The 14,956-nt window shown below is 32.6% G+C and overlaps 1 protein-coding gene across 2 annotated transcripts in view; it reads right to left on the bottom strand.

Moving 5' to 3' along the window:
* Window positions 1–14,956, bottom strand: part of NCAM2 (neural cell adhesion molecule 2) — a 387,613-nt gene that overhangs the window by 47,626 nt on the left and 325,031 nt on the right. For both annotated transcript variants that reach the window (XM_036446724.2, XM_036446725.2), the window contains exons 13-14: window positions 6,889–7,008; window positions 3,453–3,574 (exon numbers count right to left, since the gene is read on the bottom strand). In XM_036446724.2, coding sequence (XP_036302617.1) covers window positions 3,453–3,574; window positions 6,889–7,008 — 242 coding nt within the window. The remainder of the gene's footprint in view (window positions 1–3,452; window positions 3,575–6,888; window positions 7,009–14,956) is intronic.

Raw genomic sequence — 14,956 nt, forward strand, 5'->3', positions numbered from 1 at the left:
TCTATGTTTATTCTAAGAGTTTTATGGTTTCAGGTGTTACATATCAATATTTAAATACATTAAAATATCCATTTTGAGTTTGCATATATATACATATATATATATATGAAATCACTATAGTTTATATCTGAAACTAATATAATACTGTATGTCGATTGTAATTTTAAAATATGTTAATTTTTAAAACATCTCAACAACAGTTTATTTAAAAATTGAGGTAAAAGGAAATAATTGGTTATCTGTAAATTATGCCTATGTTAGAAAAATGCAGCCAATCATTTTCATTATGCGCAACCAGACCTGCAGACACTTTGACCTTGGGATTTCATCCTCCCGAATGGTGAGAACATAGATTTCTGTTGATTAAGCCACCCAGTCTGAGGCATTTTGTTATGGCAGCCCCAGCAGACAAAGACAGTCATTAGGATAATAAAGAAAATTACTTTAACAATGTGGCAGGCCCCATTATTTATAGGACCCAACTCCCAAGTATAACCACCTTTCATTTACATTGTGATCAGCTGACATAATTCTATTCAATGAGGCATAATTTAATTCTGTGGGGCACGGTTCTTATAAAACCTGTACTGTATTACTGAAAGAAAAGACAGATTCAGCTTAAATAAGCTATTGTCCCTTTTGTTCTTTCCATTCACCTCACATGCTGAATGTGGGTTTTGGGAACATAGGTAATCTAGGTGAGACAAGAGCTAACATGCTAAGAATGAGAGAACATAAGGGAAGATTATGTGGATGCCTGATTATATTGCTAAGCTGTTTTTCTAGCCCTGGATTGTCTAGCACATAAATATGTTTAAAATGAAGGAGAAAAATATCTTCTGAATTTAAACCTTGCTAGACATGTTTTCTCTTATCTCATGCCCCAAAATACAAATATATTTCCCAAACAGTATATGTTGATTTTAGGAAAAACATCTGTATAAAAATTATTGATCGCTTTCTGAAAATAAGATATCAATGGCTTTTTGAGGTCAATCTATAATGGTATCTCTTGAATTTTATCAAATAATTAGAGAAAGATGCACACTATGGGGAGTCATATTCTTATTAGTTTCTGAGCTTTCCTTTTAGGTAACTAGAAAATAGAAACATCATTAAAACATGCCACATAATTCCTAAATTATACATGCAGATTTTATCAATAAAAGCCACTATTAAAGAATATGAAGAAAAGATAAAATGATAATTGATATGCGCTTGCTATCATCCATGAAAGTAAATGACTTTGGTTGAGCTCAATATAACATATGTGTTATTTCTAATACTAACTCTTTAGAAAGAAGAAGTCAAGCGTAAGTTTTAGCTTCAGGTAGAAGGTATGAATAAAATGCATATGTTAAACATATTTTTACTAGTCACTGCATTTCAGTGTTCCCCATGGATTTTAGTAGGTTCCCTTACAAAGCTATCATCCTGCTGTATTTGAACTATAAATTCTTCTGGGTGCAATACAGGCATGGGAGGGAAGATCTGTTTCCCTAGTTCAGTTCAGAAAGTTGCTTTGGGCCTGTGTTCCTTAGAAAAAGATTCACTCTCTCCAAAACGTTCCTTAGAGAAAGATTCAAAAGTAAATAAGAATGGCTAAGAAACTCAGCATGAGTAGCACCCTACTATTAGATTCACAGAGAGCCGAAACTGGTTTGGCTCAGTGGTAGAGCGTCGGTCTGTGGACTGAAAGGTCCCGGGTTCGATTCCCGTCAGGGGCATGTAACTTGGTTGCGGGCACATACCCGGTAGGGGGTGTGCAAGAGGCAGCTGGTCCATAGTTCTCTCTCATCGACGTTTCTAGCTCTCTACCGGTAGGGGGTGTGCAAGAGGCAGATGGTCCATATTTCTCTCTCATCGACGTTTCTAGCTCTCTCTCTCATTTCCTCTCTGTAAAAAATCAATAAAAATATATTTAAAAAAAAATCTTGGCTAAAGATTCACAGAGACCAGTGAGGCTTTCATTGTGGTTTTGGGGTAGACGTATGTAGCCTCCACAGCAGAGTACCCAAAGGATCCAAAAAATGCACACAGCTGTTCATCACTGCCAGTGTGAAGCCTGAGACAAAGAAGGGTCTTGGAAAAGGATATTCATCTTAAGTTTCAAAGACCAAAGTGATGTCTAAAATTAATTACCATTCAACATCATACTCCTCTTTGCATTACCCCTCAAATCTTGAATGTTTGAATATAGAAGCAATAATATTATCATTTAGACCAGTGTTTTTCAACCTTTTTTGGGCAAAGGCACACTTGTTTCATGAAAAAAATCACGAGGCACACCACCATTAGAAAATGGTAAAAAATTTAACTCTGTGCCTATATTGACTATATATAAAGTAATTCTCTTGAATAGGAATCAAATAAACACAAAGAAAGTATTTTATAATTACTTTATTATGAAATATTAAGTAAACAAAATAGTGAAAAATTATAAAATTCTTGTCTTGTCTGCACCTACGGCACACCAGGCAACATCTCGCGGCACACTAGTGTGCCGCGGAACAGCGGTTGAAAAACGCTGATTTAGACAATTGTGAATTTATGGAATACTAACTAAAATTCATCTAATTACTATTAAGAGACAATTATTTAAATGTCGTTTACTAAAATATAATACACTAAAAAGGTTCAGTGAACATACACATGAAATTGGCACGGCATTATGAGGGTAATCATAAACAATAGTAAGTACACCTTACAATATTTAATTTCAATGTTTCATTTTTAATATATTCACAGTAGACACAAACACACTGGTAATTAATGGCAAGATTGTTAGGAGAAATCGCTTTCAGTGGTCTTTGGAATAATTTTCATCTAAAGGCCAAGGGGCAACGTCCACCAGACCACGTCATCCTGTGGCAATCCGAGGACCGCTTCACCCCTTGCACTTATAAAAAGTCTCAAAGTAGCTCCAACTGTCCAAAGTCGCATGTAGCTTGTGCAAATTGAATTTAAAATACATTTACCCCCTCAAGTTTAGTGTGGTCATTCTTTGTTAAATTCTGACTGATGCAATTTATTTAGAATGCGATTTACTAATAACCATACCTACAATAATGAATTGAGAAGAGAGCTTAGCCTAAAGTAACTCCTATCAGCCAGAATGGAGGGTAAAAAAAATATTCTGCCACTTGTCAAGAAAACAGAGAAAATGGTGTCTCAATTCAGAAATATGTAAAAATCACAAGATGAAAGCCATGGGATTATTTTGATGGTCTATGCTTAGATTTTAACAAAAAAGAAAAAAAACCCCACACAAGTGTTTTGTAATTGATAATGATGAATTGACGCAATAAAAAATTGTCATTGAAATTCCTATGAGTACCATTTTGTCACTGCTATTGAATATAGGTTCACTCCTGATACCACTGTGAACTCAGTACAGATGTAATGTAGCTTGCAAACACCTTGTACAAAATGACAGTAAGTGGGATACTTACACTTCTATACTTCACAATGTATTCCAGAATAGGGGCCCCTCCATCGTCCTGTTTGGTGATACTGAGTTTGAAACTCTTCCCGCTGCTTGGCTGCCCATGTATGGATGGAGGACTCGGCTCACCTAAATATGCAAGACAACATTCTTAATATTTGCACACACCTCAGATACCTAGAGAAACTGGATTTTAATAAAAATAACAATGTCATATAATCAAAATATATGATATTCCTGCACTTAACATTTGCTACTTGCCCTTTGTTATGATATAACTTCGGGTTCTCTTTCTACCCAAAAAACAGCAACATTCATAAATCTAGAGGTATTATGCCCAAATTGTGAAAGCTCAGAACCAAATATATTGCTTACATTTATGTCAAAATGCTCTGAGAATAGCACTGCACAAGTGTGGAAACATGATTTCTCTTATGAACATTGTATAATCCCACTTATTTTATTCCTTCACATTTTATTTGAAAATATTTTATAAATAGTTATTAATATAAACATATGAAAACATCAAAATATATAGTATATATCCCTACGTGGAAAGGTGATGTCTTAACAATTAACTGCTTTCATGAGCATTATTGTTTATAGTTAAATACATTTGTAAATAAAGAATTTTTGTATTAGCCCATCTATAGACCTGCATTTCAATGTGTTTTTTCTTCTTTTAGAGTTATTAATATACTTGTTTATGATGTCGTTCTTCATATGGAGATGCTATCTAACACACACACTTGCAGTATTTTGAATATGGACAGGAAACCAAGGAAGTGTAAGAATTTTTTAGGTGAAGAATGACATAGCTCCTTGGCAACTTGGAATGGGGTTATCTGCTGAGTGTGCCCTTGTTTCTTCTGCTTCTGTCTCCTCCCTTTCCTTATGGATGTGCTTATGAACATGAATGTGTCCATACTAAACAACTAGTCGAGGGCATGCTTCAGTTTGCCTGATTCCTGATACCTGTCTTATCAGCTTTAGTGGGAGGAATGCCCAGACAGACAAACTGAGCAGAATAGGGTAAAGAGGATTGTATGCCTCCAAAGTTGGGAAACAGGTTTTTCGCCCCCAGCAACTTCTTTATATCTAATATGGTGTGTAAAACCTGAAGCAGGTGTGCCGTTTATCTGTGAGAAAGCAGGTCATTAAAGTAATATGATCACTGGGTGTATTGGCACACAAATAAGAAAATAGCCTCCTAGAGTACAACCATATAGAAACAAAGTGAATCAAGGAACTCTAATAGAGTTATTGTTCATGAAAGCTAATTAAATTAGCATGCAGATATCATGATATGACATGATCTACAACCGCACATTTTTTTTTGATAAATGAATAAAACTTCTGTAAAAGTGAGTGCAACCATTTTTAAAAATACTTCTGTAAGAGATTATGGAAAAATCTAAATACTGTAAAATCATGGTTCTACTCAGGTGGTTTTGTATAATTTTTAATTGAGTTATATAATTTACAGGTTGTATAGTATAAGTTTATTTAATATTTTTATAATGCTATTACTATTAATAATAGCATTATGAGATAATAATTATAAAAAATAAACTGTATTGGGTTAACAAATATTTAAAATAAATAGTTTAAAAATGTATGCCAAGTTTATGACTCCATTACAATTGCTACTTCCTTTGAAAAAGTGCTACATACAAATAAAGTATAAACTGTATTAGAGAAAAATTAAAATAATAGTTTCTGTCCACCAGTGTGGCTCAGTGGTTGAACATCGATATGTGAACCAGGAGTCATGGTTCAATTGCTGGTCAGGGCAAATGTCTAGGTTGCAGGCTTGATCCCTAGTGTGGGACATGCAAGGGACAGCCAATCAATGATTCTCTCTCATCATTTTTGTTTTTCTCTCTCTTCCTCTCCCTTCCCCTGTAAAATCAATATAATATATTTAAAAAATAATGGTTTCTATTAACAATTACAACAAAATGTTTATACAAAAGTAATACTAATATAAATAATAATAAAAAGTAATAACAATAATTATAACATATTTAATACTTCGTACGTATTATCTCATTTAAACTTCAAAAAATGTTGAGAAACGATTCAAATACATATTTATTATTTAAAAATGAAACAACAACAACATGCTCACTGTTTAGGGCAGAGATTTGAATGTTAACAAATGTGCACAAAGAGATTAGAAATTTTGTCATTTAAAAAGGAAAGTGGGATAAAGGAAAGAGTAGGAGAGAGATGTGTTATGGCTGAAACACTTATATAGGGGTTCTATGAATGAGTAAAAGTAAGTGTTTCTGAACAAGAAAATAAAGGTTGGAATGGTTAGCCAAGATCTTAGTAAGCTATAAGTAATCAAGCTTTCATTGAATGCTCATGTGCAGTGACTCTGGACATTATTAGACAGGATGCAATCTTAGTTCAGCCTACTAATGTATAAAGCACAGCAGCAGTTGAGAGAGGGGTGTGAGGACGGCAGGCTGGTAATGTTGGTGTGGGTGGGAAGTGGGAAGGTAAAGGGTGTTGTTGATTACAAGTGGAACAGAGACAGGTATCTTTAAATTTTTGTTCAGTTACTCTAGACTCATTTTCATCTCGAGATAGTAATATAAATCAAGATGTATTTGCAGTCCTGCTGGTGAAAAAAAAAATGAGAACCTAAAAGCAACACTGCCATTGGGAATGAAAAAAAGGGAACACATCTAACCAATATTTAGACAAACAGGAAAGAATTGGTCACAAATTGGGATGATATACTTTATGTGATGAACTTGACTGTCTTTATATGCACACATAATAGGCTTATGCATAGATGTTATAACAACATTTATTTAGTCACCCTCAATTTTTTAAACAACTTATTCAACAGAAAGAAAATGCAAGCCATTCTGAATTTCTCTTAATTTCACATAAACTTAGTTGACTTATAACACCTCAAAAAGAGTTTAGTGATGAGAACAAAGCTACAACAGTCATTTTTCTGCATTCATCATTGTAATGGATGCATTTAATGGTGCATCTTGCTCACACTTAGGGCCTATATCATTTCTGGGATGAAGGCAATAGTTATGCTTCATCAAAAGTATTATATTCTGGGTATGTCACACACACTTTTCTCCTCCCTAACAGAGCATAGTCTGAGCCATATATTTATACAAAAGTAATACTAATATAAATAATAATAAAAAGTAATAACAGTACAATTTCATTAATCAGATGCTGAAGGAATAGGACATATTCTGACAATTCCTGAGACAATGTACTGTACATATCCCAGTGCTTCTTTTTCCCTTTGGCCTGCTCCAGAGCAAAGTTAATTTTATAAATCTGAGATGCCACCATGTCCTCCAACTATTTCCACAGAGACATCATTCACTTTCCCATGTTGAAAGGACTGCCTGCATGTTAAAATCCTGGCAAGGGTGAGCAAAACAGAGAGGAGTACTTACGAACTGGTAATGTTTGGAAGATTTCTATTTTGCTGTAGTCTCCTTGCCCTTTGCCATTCACAGCTGCAACCCTGATTTCATAAGTTGTATTTGGTTCCAGGTTGCTCAAAACAACCATTGCTAGAAGAAGAAAAAAATTAAGTATGCCTATGATTAATGCATTTTCATAAGTCAACAAATCAACCGATTGCAAAGCTGAATAAAAAATGTCACTGTAAATCTTTCCATGGAATATCTGAAAAGATAGAAGTGGGCCTTAGGGGAGAATTATTTGTGAACAGTCCTCTTCTTCACTTCGATTTTAGCTTTTTAACTCAATGCAGTAACTTTCAAATAAGAAAATTCAGTTTATTTTGCCATGCTTATACTAAAAAAGCAGAAAGTAAAATCCCTTCTTCCACCTTTTTAATATTCAATAAATAGAATTATTTAAATAACCATCTTATTGTACGCATCCCAAATATTTTGTCTACCCTAAATTGATTTTCTATAGAATGTAATGGCAAGATGGAATGTAGTAGACAGAACTCTGGCCCCACCATGTTTAAATCATGCCCATGAAATGTCACAAGGTGGACTCAACAGCAAAAGAAAACCATTTATTTGAAAGCCTCAAATCAAATTATTTTTAATGCTAGTTTGTAGGTTATCATCTTTTGTGTTTTCTCTCTACTCTGTACCAGACCTGGATTCTACATGACACAAAGAGGAAGAAACAATCTTATCAAGTACAAGGATGTGAAGGTTATTAGAAAACTCTATTGGGTCATGTCAACCCCTTTACTTTGCTAGATAATTTGGTATATAATTGCAGATTTTAAAATATTACATCTTTACAAATTCCTCTAGGAAGTTAACAAAACTTTATAGTTGCTTCTATCCTTAATGCTTTTGCTAAACAAAGCAAAAATTAAAGAGTGAAAATGGCTGTACATTTGACAAACAAGAAAAGGAAAGTCATTCCTGATTTACTTAATTACTCCAAGTCAAATGATCAATTCATAAAGAAGGCATATAAATCATCAAATAATATATTAAAGTATAGGTAACCAGGGTCATATTTGTAGGGCTATTTTTTATATGAACCATGAATGGATAATGTATACATTCAATAAAATTCCAATAACTCATGGACATATTTCCAATAATTAATTAAATTTCCATATACATTCACTAAATGATATTTTTCATCCTATTCTATAGGGACAAACATATTGAATTTGTTTTTGTTTTTAAAACCTTACCTGAGATTTTTCCATTGATTTTTAGAGAGAATGTAAGAGAGGGGAAAGACAAAGTAATATCAGATGAGCGAAACACATTGATTGGTTTCCTCCTCATGCACCCTGACCAGAGCCCAGGCCTGGGAGGAGCCTGTGACTGCAGTATCCGCCCTTGACTGGATTGACCTGAGACCATTTGATCTGCAGGCCAACGCTCAATCCACTGAGCCAAACTGGCTAGAACCTGAATTTCTTTTGTTCCATTCTTTTCCCCAGTATTCATTATCCTGACATGTGTTTGGCTTTTTCCTTATACTTATTTATTATTCATTGACTTACTTATTAAAGTATGGAAAATAAAATTGGTAGATATACTTTATAGGCATTTATTTGTCTAAAATTCAGAATTTAATATGTATGAAATATATATATATATACATATATATGATATATTAAAATATATGTACACACATATGATATATATATTATATGTGTGTGTGTGATATATACATGTTGTCTTTTATCATGTATACCAGATAAATTGTACTAATATGATACATGGTCTAGATATTAATCAGAGTTTATTTAATCTAGTACAGATGTTCTCAAATCTGCAGAAATAATGAAATACCACTTGACAACATTTACATCTGGATTTCTCAGACTTTTGTCCCTTAGTATAAAAATGAATGTACTTGCTTTTGAGAATGCATTGCCTTATGAAAGCCTCAGCTTAAAACACAAAGTATCAGAGCTAAGGGAGGAAAACTGGCATGAAAAGTAATTGGCATGAAATCCAACCGATTAGAAGCTGTAAGGATAAACGGAAAAAACAAGGTTTGAATTCAACTACTTCTATACAAATGGGGACATTATCTGCTGATGGTGAGATAATGCAGAATAATGCATTACACATCTTTGAGTTTACATTAAAGGACAAAATACAGTATGTTTACCTGTAAAAACTAGTCCTAGCGATATGTACTTATAAATGTTAACAGTTATACAGATAATCTACAAAGAGACTATGCTATATGAGAGATTGCAGTGGGAGCTCACTGTTGCACACAACTTTTGTATGTGATGTGCCTCTATATTTCTATGATGTGAAGATGCAGCTGCTACCATTATTTTAAGATTATGGACTTGGTAATGCTTAATGTCAATTGTGTGTCTTGTAACAATTAAGCAAGAAAAGCAATACAATTTAAAGCAAACCATTTTAATTGTAAATAAATTATTCATAAATCAGAAGTGTGCAGATCACACTTTATCTTTTTCAGATTCAAATGGATAAACAATAGAACAATCAAAGTATCAGAACATATGAAATCAGGAGAACGTGAGGTTATTATTTGGATTAAACTAGTGAAACAACAATACTGCCCCCCTCCCGAACACACACACACACACACACACACACACACACACTAAAACCACAACTCTGCATTTTCTAGAATTCTGAGTATGTCTATGCAAAGCTCTTTCTGGCTCAGATTGCCAGCAAGCCCCCTCCTCACATTTCACAGGGATCCTGGGGGGACTTTGAGTGCCCCCTACTTTTTGCCAAGGGAAAAGCAATTTCTTTAAGTATAATCATTTCAGAACCCTATGCTTCCTTATATTTGTCTGTTCTCAGTGTCAAGAGTCACCCATTTTACTGACTGAGTCTCACAGCAGAGTGGTTTGTGGAAGAGCGAACTAAAAAGAATCAACTGAGGTCTGAACTGGTCTTATAGAGCTGGGCTACAACACTCAAACTATAGCAAATGGGGGCAGGCTGAGGACCATCAAAATTATAGCAGGGTGGCATGAAAATCAACCTTCTGATGAAAGTTTTCCGACGTTTACACACAATAAATACGTTTTTTTTTCGGTACTAACTCTAAAGGTTGGGTACAATAACCCTTATTATGAGACTTACTAACATTGCATGAACATAACGATTATTATGTGAAACAGAAAGAATTCTGTAAATTGAGACCAACTTAAGAGGGGGGAAAAAAAAAAGATTCCGGGGAGGTAAAGCCTAGATGGGTAATTTGACTTGCCTTTTTAACTGAGGGGATGTACACATTAAATCACCTATAATATACTGGCTTATTACCAAGCAGAGGTGTTTCAATACTCAAGGAATGGACTAAAAGCAAATCACCACTTGAAACACGAAGGCTGTGCTCCCTAGAAGAGTCGTACCTTAAATTATGAACTTAGTTAATAGGAGACTTTCCCACTTGTGCCCATATAATAGGACCACCAACTGGGGTGTGGGATGGTTCATTCCCTATAATTTATTAGAAACTCAAACACTAGGTGAAAGTAGACCTAAATTATAAACTAAGGACAAATGGCATAAATTAAGGGATTTTATAGTTATGTTCAGTTAGAAGGATTTGGAAATCATAATGTAACTCTTCTGAAAATAATAAATAATCATGAAACTTTTTTTCACATGGCAACAGGGGTAGATTCTATAAAAATATAATTTCCTCGTGAATTTAAATATATTTACATACAATTTAAAATAATTGACCATTTTGTAAGCTGGCTATAAATGCAAACAAATATAGAAGATATTGAAATAGATTAAAATAATGGCACTGCAATGGAAAAGAACAGGAAGATGTGACCATTAAACATGATATTACAAGTGTGCAAATGATCATACCAGAGAGAAAAGATTGGAAGTGCATTTTCCCTTTAAGAATGGAATCAGACTTGATTTAAGGAAGCTGAACAAATAAGTTTTTGTTTGTTCAGACAGTGTGCTATAAATCCCTTTCCTTAGGTTTTCAAGAGAAGCAGAGGGTACAGAATATTTACGACCCGCGGTGTAAAATAAATTACATATTTGCAAACTAATTAAACTAAGCAAAATTCTAACGTGAGATTACATTTAGTCATGCTTTCTTCTATGCTCCCTTAAACCTAGGATCTCTCCATGGGGTTATCCTACCATTCAGTATAAGCAGATAAGGACTCCCTGGATGCAGAATTGCTTTCTCACCTACATAACAGTTGTACAAGTTGTCAAGATATGTGAAACATGTTAGATAGCTATGAGAAATTACAAAGCTTAGCTAGAGCAGAACTAATCATTCAAAATTACACTTGCTGTTAATCTCCTAATAGATCTGGAAATACACTGAAGTCCCTTAAGTTTCTCAACAAAAACGAGCTTTTGTTTTCTAAACAAAACAAGAAAAAAAAAGTGTGTGTGTGTTTTTTTAATTTGAAAAATAATATCTGGCTTGCTTTACAGGAGTTTGTAACAAGTTTGAATAATAAGAAAAGTGTGTGTGTGTTTGTGTGTGTGTGTGTGTGTGTGTGTGTTTTACCTTTTTTAGTCATAATGTAGAACTTCAAATATTTTGACTCCAGTTATTTTTTACAAACAGAATAATAACTCCAGGCATAACTCCTTTACTAATGCAAAGTACCTTTCAGTTTTCTCAAGTTTATGTATGTGATCATCTCCAGCCAATTCTATTTTCATTTACTTTTGAACATTTAAATTCCCAGTTTTGTACAAATTATATTAGGTTTCTAGATTATATTAGTTGCAAAAGAAAATTATCTCACCTGTTTATAAGTCTCTTAGAGGTTTTTATTATATATATATATATATATATATATATATATATATATATATATATAAAATTGTAGGATATATAATTTGAGATAAGTAACACCATAAATATGTTCTTTATAAAATATTCATATCGTTAACAGTAAAAATTAATGAAATGCTTATGTATTATTGTGAGATTTTTTCTTAACACAATATGTTGATGGCACTAGTTTAAGATCACGCTCATTATTTCTGAACATTCATTAGTTTTCTCTTTATTATACTGTTTTTTTTTATCTTTTCCATAAGTATAAACTATACAGAAAATTAACATAAAAAATCTAATAATGGACTTTTAACTGACATGACATTTTTCAAAGGAAGTACTTACCGTCCCTTAAAATTAAATGGCTTCCACTTAAAATACACTCCCTATATCATAACCTTGATTTAAAAATAGTAAAGTTTATGCTCTGGTTTCTCTTCAGATCGCATAAATCTTTCGCCTTTTAAAAATAGTAAAGTTCCATCAAAAATATTTGTTTCTTAAACAATTTATTTTTTCATTTAATGATTCTTCACTTATGAGAAAAATCATAATAGTACTTCAAAATTCTCTTAGAGTTCATAGGTTTCTCTGGTTATTCTAGACATTTCCATTTGCTCTAATCAAGAAGAATTTATAATCTATCTTCTAGCAAAGATCATTTTTACACTTAATATTAAAGTATCCAGATGCCCAGAAGAATGTTTGAGCAGCAATACGGGCTCTATTTTTCTTAGGTTTCTGGGAACTGTGAATATTTTCATCCCCTCGTGAATTAAGTTCCTATGAACTCATGAAATATTCATGTTTCTTTTCTCACTATTCACAAAACATCTTTCCTATAGAAATTAATTTCCTTTCCTTATACCATTTATTTCTCTGCTTCAAAAATTATAGATACACAAAAAAGCTCATTAGTTTTATTGAAAAATTAAAAGAAATATTTGTACAGAAGCTTTCTTTATCATTGTGGAAGAGACCAGGCTGAGTGTAGAATTATGCATGCATTTGTGTCTTCATCTTGAGATAATGTGGGAAGCTTCCAGCAGACAACTAATTTTGCTTATGATTTATTTCAGTCAATTTTCTCTTAGCTTAGTTTCCTGTACACTTCGATCTACACAGTTTAAATTCATTAAGATTTAAATTACATATAAATTTTGAATTTAGCTCTGTTTCTTTCTATGAGCACCATAAAAACAGTCCAAGACATTCTAGTTTTGAATTTTAGCATACAGAACTTTCTCCACTTCATGCAAATTAGAACAAATTTCCTTTCACAGAAAATATGGAATTAGTGCAGATTATGTTTTTTCCCTTCCTTTGATATTCATAAGAGTTTATTGCACTTGTGTTTAACACAGCCTGATTTTTACATCAATTTCTCTTTTACCATGTGAAATCTAGTGATTTAGAAATGACAGCAACTCTTCTACAGGCACATTCTTTTGTCAGACAGTGTAATCATAGAAAGTTTTCCTTGTAGATATTTTTTAAAAGGCTTTGGAGCTTATTAAGATTTAAAAATCTATAGTAGTTTAGAGCTAACTTCAAACCAGGATGATTCTTCATTGTTTCTAAAAGTGAAATATACTAATATGATAGAGGGAAATCCAGTTTCACCCAATTAACTGTACATAGCATGGATTAAAAAGAAAACACTGGACTCAAAACCTTAAAGTTTAATGTGAAATGAAGTTATAATAACCTTCAATTGTTGGAAAACTACAGATTCTTCCACAAAATAACGACTAATAAATAAAAATCAACCATTTTTTCATGATTTTAATAGCACCATAAAGCAAATATCAAAAATTCCTCACACATTTAGAAAGGTAACAACTTAGGTAACATTATTATATAGCAAAATGACTTGGAAAAAATATTTGCATGGGTTTATTCTAACTTTGGTTAAATTATAATTCTCATTCTTATTGTTTTTACTCTGTATTTTAAATGTACTGACAAAAAAAAACACACTATTTCATACTGAACAATTACCATGGGAGAAATATTAATAGGGACTGTCTTTAATAAAATGTTTCCACTAACACTTATTTACTTTCTTTTTTAATTTTATAATTCCAATGTAAGGAAGCTTAATCCTATATATTTTCATTATAAAACTAATTTAGAAATTAACAAATAGATATATGTTTTATTATATCATTATATACTGTATTTATAGACATAACACTGTACATCTCCAGTGTATGCCTCAATAACTAATGAATAATTCAGGAAGTATTAAATAAATTGAAATTTGTTGCATAATTAGTGGATTTTTGACCCACTAATTATGCAATAAATTTCAATTTGTTGCATAATTAGTTGCATAATAGAAACCTACTATTAGATCAAATAGTAGGTTTCCGAAAAAAGATATGGTTAAATTATGTTTTTGAATACCAACAGTTACTTTTATGCAATGTAAACATATTTACCAATAGGAAGAAATGCCATATTAAATAATTTCAATTGGCACCACTTACATCACAGTCTATTAAATATAAATTCTTGTAGTTGTATACTACACAATATATGCAACCTAAGATTGTGTCCATAAGCACAGTCTTTGTGTTCTTGTTCTTATTGATAAAAACTGCCATGTTTTAAAGCTTAAATTTATATTTAAATTTTCCACTGAGTGTGCACATTAAATTAGTTTCTGAGGTAAATAAATGTGAGACCCCCCCACCCCCAGGCAACAAAAAATAGAAGTAGAGACAACGAGAAAGTTAATACCTAAAAACTGAAACATTAATCCAAAAGAGCCAATATTTGATTAAGAAATTTTAAAACAAAACAAAGAGGAAAATTACAAAAAAATATTTTTCAAAATCATTTTACTATTAACAGGCATTAATATCCAGGTTTAAAAGTTAAATGTTTTTTTTCATGCAAATAGTAGAAAGGAACAGTTTAAAGGTCAGATACAACCCTGCTGCATTAAAAAAAAAAAAATATATATATATACATGGGGCTGAAGAGAGATAGGAGAGCATCATGAAAATCTAGAACACAGAAATAACTAGATTCTCCTAACTGAGGAATTGGTAGGAAATTCCATACATGCAATATTTTTTGTCCTTATTAGTGTGGAGCCCTCTGTCTAAATCTACATAAAGGATAACAAGTTTGCAGTTTTGGAGTATTCAAGTGGGAAGATTCTTCATTTCAAGAGGACTGCAGATGCCACTAATTGCTCCTCTGCCAGCCTGAGTGCCC

The sequence above is a fragment of the Pipistrellus kuhlii genome, unplaced genomic scaffold (genome assembly GCF_014108245.1).
Source record: "Pipistrellus kuhlii isolate mPipKuh1 unplaced genomic scaffold, mPipKuh1.p scaffold_m20_p_2, whole genome shotgun sequence".
In the NCBI taxonomy this organism is placed as follows: domain Eukaryota; kingdom Metazoa; phylum Chordata; class Mammalia; order Chiroptera; family Vespertilionidae; genus Pipistrellus; species Pipistrellus kuhlii.